General features: G+C 34.7%; 1 protein-coding gene across 1 annotated transcript; it reads right to left on the bottom strand.

The window, feature by feature from the left end:
- Window positions 1-218: 218 nt before the first annotated feature.
- On the bottom strand, window positions 219-2,269 carry LOC114755189 (uncharacterized). Its single transcript, XM_028944062.1, has 2 exons — window positions 1,516-2,269; window positions 219-599 (listed from the first exon to the last, which is right to left on the bottom strand). The coding sequence occupies exons 1-2, from the start codon at window positions 1,831-1,833 to the stop codon at window positions 516-518; spliced, it is 402 nt and encodes a 133-aa protein (XP_028799895.1). The 5' UTR covers window positions 1,834-2,269; the 3' UTR covers window positions 219-515.
- Between the last annotated feature and the right edge of the window lie 2,613 nt (window positions 2,270-4,882).

The following is a 4,882-nucleotide window of genomic DNA, read 5'->3' as shown; positions in this document are numbered from 1 at the left end:
TTCAAATATTATAAATATATATTTAATTTTGCATTAAAGATTTACAGGCGCTTCTCATCACAAACGCGAAAAACTTGAGGGTTTGAACCATCATTTCTTCACAACTTCTGATATGATTATTAGCGTCAACGGATCTAAGGTTGTTGCGGGAGGTTAAGGGCTCAAACAAAAGATAAGTAGTTAAGCTGAGATGACTCATAACCACTTGATCCAAGCGCTTGTTTGGTAATAATACCACTCATTCTTGACTCTATTCAAATGTGCAACTGAGAAAAGAAGCCTAAGGTTGCATACACACATATTACGTTACATAAGGATTTACATCGAACTTTTCTATCATATAGCATCTTTCCTATTTTTGATGTTTCTAAATCAACAAGATCCTCTGAGAAATTAACCATCACACATAAATTATAGCCCAAAAACTAAAGGAAAACATCTCACTGGAAAGAAAAATGAAAGCACAATTAAGGAAACAGGTCAAGCTAACCGTTTGATGGTTTAGAGAAATCCAACTAATTAGTTTGAGGACCTGGTCCTGGAGTTGGTCCTGGCCTTCCAGAACGGAAACTTACTAGTAGTATAATTGTGCCATTTGGCTGCACAAAAATGCAATAACCACATCAATACACCCACATAAGTCATCGTATCAATGTGACAATCAACATATCAATATATATGTGTAATTGTTTTCATTGAACAAACGTGAAGGCATATTTTCAGGCTAAAAAAACGCTTATAAAGATACTTATAGATCGTTCACCGACAAGATATTCGAACTCTCCACCGACAAGGTATTTGAACTCGCCACCTCCACCTCATGAGATATGAGTTGATTTCTTACGGACCAGATTAACTCTTATTGGCTATATATATGTAATATTTTAACTTTTTCTTTTTTAACTTTTGACTAAATGTAAAAAAAATTTCACACCAGCTGGCTATATCCTGTACATACCAAAAAAATTTACAGGGGTAAAATTTGACTGTTCAATCAATCCAAATCTATTCAGAATTTCTTTTTTCGGTATAAAAACTGTAGAACATCCGAAATTAATGAATAATCAGAATATTAACTCAAATAAATCGTTTCTTTTAAAAAAAAATTAGAAAATTTACAAGTGGATGAAGCTCCAAAACTCAAAGCTTAAGAGTGTTTAATGTTTGATGATAAATAAATAAAAATTAGTACTAGAAACTACTTCATCGGTTCTCCATTATAAATCATTTTCAATCACATCACTTAAATCAAGTAAGAGAGGTTAAATCATTAAATATGTCATTAAAACTATAAAATTTATCGATTTTATTCTTATTGAAGAGAGCGAGAAACACATGACATTCGAGGAGTAGTATGGAAACTGAATTAGAATTAAATTCTTCTTTTAGTATAACTTGGAACAGGAATATAATAAAATTAAAAGAAAAATGTCATTTAATGCTCCTTTAAAACCAACAGTAGTGTGGGTTTTTTGCACCGAGCTCAACACTTAGCTGGGATAGATATATACACACCTGGTCTGTTGGCGGAGCAGATGGATCTGAAGCTTGTGGAGGGGAAGAAGGAACGGCGTAGTCTTGGTCCCCTGCTGCTGCATGATTGTTGCATCCGTTGGGGTAAACTGCACCGCATGAGAGACGATTGAGGCTCTTTGGATCGTCGTTGTAACGAACCGAGATCTCGTCAAACCCTAGACACTTCAAGAGAGGCTTGAGAAACTTTAGAAGGAAACGGCTTGGGTGGTGAATATAGAAAATCGCTTTCTCCGGCGGCGACTCTAAAACCTTCACTTCGTGTTCTTCTTCTTGTGGTGGAGTCGGTGACCTCTCCATTAAAGATTCTTGTTCTTGAGCCTTCGTCGCCTTCCTCTTCTTCTTCTTCTTGGTCTTGTCTATGTCTGAGTGCTTTAATAACTGCACTAATTAAATGCCTTGTTTCTTACAGGCTGCCACGCCTTTAATTGATTCATGTTGCACAGCAGATAGGTGGACAAGACTACCCTTTGTCCAAATTTATTTATTCATATGTATGTGTATGTGTTAGTACTACTTATAACACGGCATTAACTAGTTTCATCAATTCCTTTTTCTGGTTTAAAGAAAACAAACGGAAAGAAATCTCTCAAACTGGTGGGTGCTTGAAATTAAATAAAAGGGGGGTGAGAAAGAGAAGGTTATTTTATTTAATATAAACATATATAACTTCAAAAATATCACCCACTCATATTTAAGCGTGCTCAGTATAAATTGAGCTAAGAGCCTCCACCCATCTATTGATTATTTAACATATTGTTCTGGAAATCACTACAAAAAAATATGTTAATTCTAGCGGTTAGAGTGTTACATTTCTAGCGGTTAAGGAAACCGCTAGAAAAACAGGTGCAAGAAAAAATTTCTAGCGGTTATCGCAACCGCTACACATCATGGTCAAAACGATAGAAAATTTCTAGCGGTTTCTAACCGCTAGAAAATATCTGAAGGAGACACATTCCTAGCGGTTATAAAACCGCTAGAAAAGTTCCTGGAAAAAAATTTCTAGCGGTTTTATAACCGCTAGAAACCTGCTAAACGAAATCTATTTTGCCGGGAATTAAATAATTTCAGTAGCGCGCGAAAATTACTAGCGGTTATAGAACCGCTAGAAATGTTTGGGAAATTAAATTTTCCCGCCAATTGAATTTTAGGAATGGCGGGAAAAAATTTTCTAGCGGTTTTGAACCACTAGAAATTTTGGCGCAAAATTTAAATTTGACGAAATATTTCTAGCGGTTCGGAACCGCTAGAAATGTTTACCGTGCCAGAAAAAAAATTTATGGTTTTTCATATTATAATTTTAAAAACCATTAAATAAATTATTTTGAAGAATTTTTGTTAATTTGTATAATTAGTTATATGTTACATTTTATATATTCAAATTTTGTAATAAAAAATATGTAATTAAATTATGAATGTGTCAAAAGAAGTGAATTTAATTTAATAAGATAATTTAATTGAATATTTAATAAGATAGTTGAATTGAAGATGATATATTTTGAATATTGAACCTATAGTATTAGGTTGATGAGTATTTGAATCAGTTGAGGAGGGCATGACAAATGTGGAGAAGAAAAATCTGAAAGGAAAGGAGAAATAAATATGTTAGTAAATTTTAAATAAAAACAAATAAAAGATACAATGAATTATAAAATAAAATTCACTTACCATAGAGTAAAGAGAAAAAACCACCATATGAGATAGTAAGAAAAAAAGAGAGAATTATGAAGAAGAATAGGAGAGGAAGGAAAAGAGATGGAGTAAATGAATGTAGAGAAGATATGGTATTTATAGAGATCAGCGACACATTTGTAGCGATGTTTTTGTAGCGTTTTATTGCATTTTGTAGCTGTTATTCATTTTCTAGCGTATATATAAGCGCTAGTATTTCGTAGCGGTTATATATGTAGCGGTTATTAACCGCTAGAAATTTAGTATTTTTTATTTTTAAAATCTGAACGAATTTTAATTTATAGATATGTATTTTGTAGCGGTTATTAACCGCTACAAATTACAATTTCGTGAAAATACATTTGTAGCGGTTATTAACCGCTACAAATTACAATTTCGTGAAAATACATTTGTAGCGGTTAATAACCGCTACAAATTACAATTTCGTGAAAAAAATTTGTAGCGGTTATGTAACCGCTACAAATGAAATTTTTTTATTTTTAAAAAAACTGTACGAATTTTAATTTATACATATGTATTTATGGACAAAAAATTTTTAAATAATTTATTTTGGATGCTGCTATTCTCCATCATCATCCGGCCTGAAAGGACACATTTTAAAAAAATTTGTTAAATTTATGTTGTATTTGGAAAAAATTAGTAATTAGTAGTTAATTATTTAAATAATTTAAGAAAAGACGTGTACCTGATAAGTGGCAAATTATCATCTCCTTGAGGAAAGAAGTCTTCAAAATTCGAGGGTTGGAAGGGTTCACTGTCGTAAATAATGTCACCATCACCCATATCGTAAAGATCCCGTGGCTTGAGGTGAACGACCATATTCCAGTCTTTATGTTTCTCGTCCTCGACATAGTAAATTTGGTGTGCCTCAGAAGCAAGGATATATGGCTCATCATCTTCAGATGCCCCCGTATGAATAAGTCTAGAGAAATTGACTGAGGTGATGCCCAAATGGTCAGTAGCGAGTCCCCGTGAAGTTGTCGTATTTGCCCAGGAGCATTTGAACAGTGTCACGGTGAAAAGCTGGTAACTCAACTCAATAATGTCAATTAGCTTTCCATAGTAAGTGACGCCTCCAAAGCGCATATCGCCATCACTACTGCTAGCATAACATCTCGTTCCGAATGTCCCGCAAACTCCAGAGTTTTGTGTGAGCAATCCCTGATCACGTCCAACCGTACAGAACTTGAAGCCGTTGACATTGTACGCGGTAAACCTTCGTGCATGGTCTAACGGACCGAGAGAAAGAGCTTTGAATTCATCTGTGTATGGGCTGTTGTCATTACGTATTCGACGTGTAAACCAACTGGGAAACTCTTTGTGGACTCTTTTATCAATGTCAGCAGAACGCGCACGGCCCCGTAGCTGACGCCTGAGATAACTCCTAAACTCACTATAGTAAAGTGTAATTTGTTAGAAGAGTCAGTAAGAAACAAATATAAAGTGTAAAAGCTAGTGAGCTTATATGATATATATACTTACTGCATGAAGGGTTCAACTTGGCTGCAATTTATCAAAACGTGTCTGTGTGCCTGGAGTTTCTCTGTAGGAGTGAGTCTGAAGAATTCATATCCTCCAACTGGTTTCCCAACAGGAGGAAATAAAGTTGACGTGGAAGGACCAGGAGGAGAATCATCTACGCGACGCGGGCGGTTAA

The sequence above is a fragment of the Neltuma alba genome, unplaced genomic scaffold (assembly GCF_004799145.2).
Source record: "Neltuma alba isolate B1F8T4 unplaced genomic scaffold, ASM479914v2 tig00010237_pilon, whole genome shotgun sequence".
Taxonomy (NCBI): domain Eukaryota; kingdom Viridiplantae; phylum Streptophyta; class Magnoliopsida; order Fabales; family Fabaceae; genus Neltuma; species Neltuma alba.
This window is presented reverse-complemented; position numbering and strand designations above follow the sequence as displayed.

Excerpts from the sequence above, each read along its gene's own strand:
- LOC114755189 (XM_028944062.1), bottom strand. The coding sequence starts at position 1,833 with ATGGAGAGGTCACCGACTCCACCACAAGAAGAAGAACACGAAGTGAAG. Across the intron at positions 600-1,515 it reads CTGCTCCGCCAACAGACCAG|CCAAATGGCACAATTATACT; the intron begins GTGTGTATATAT and ends ATTTTTGTGCAG.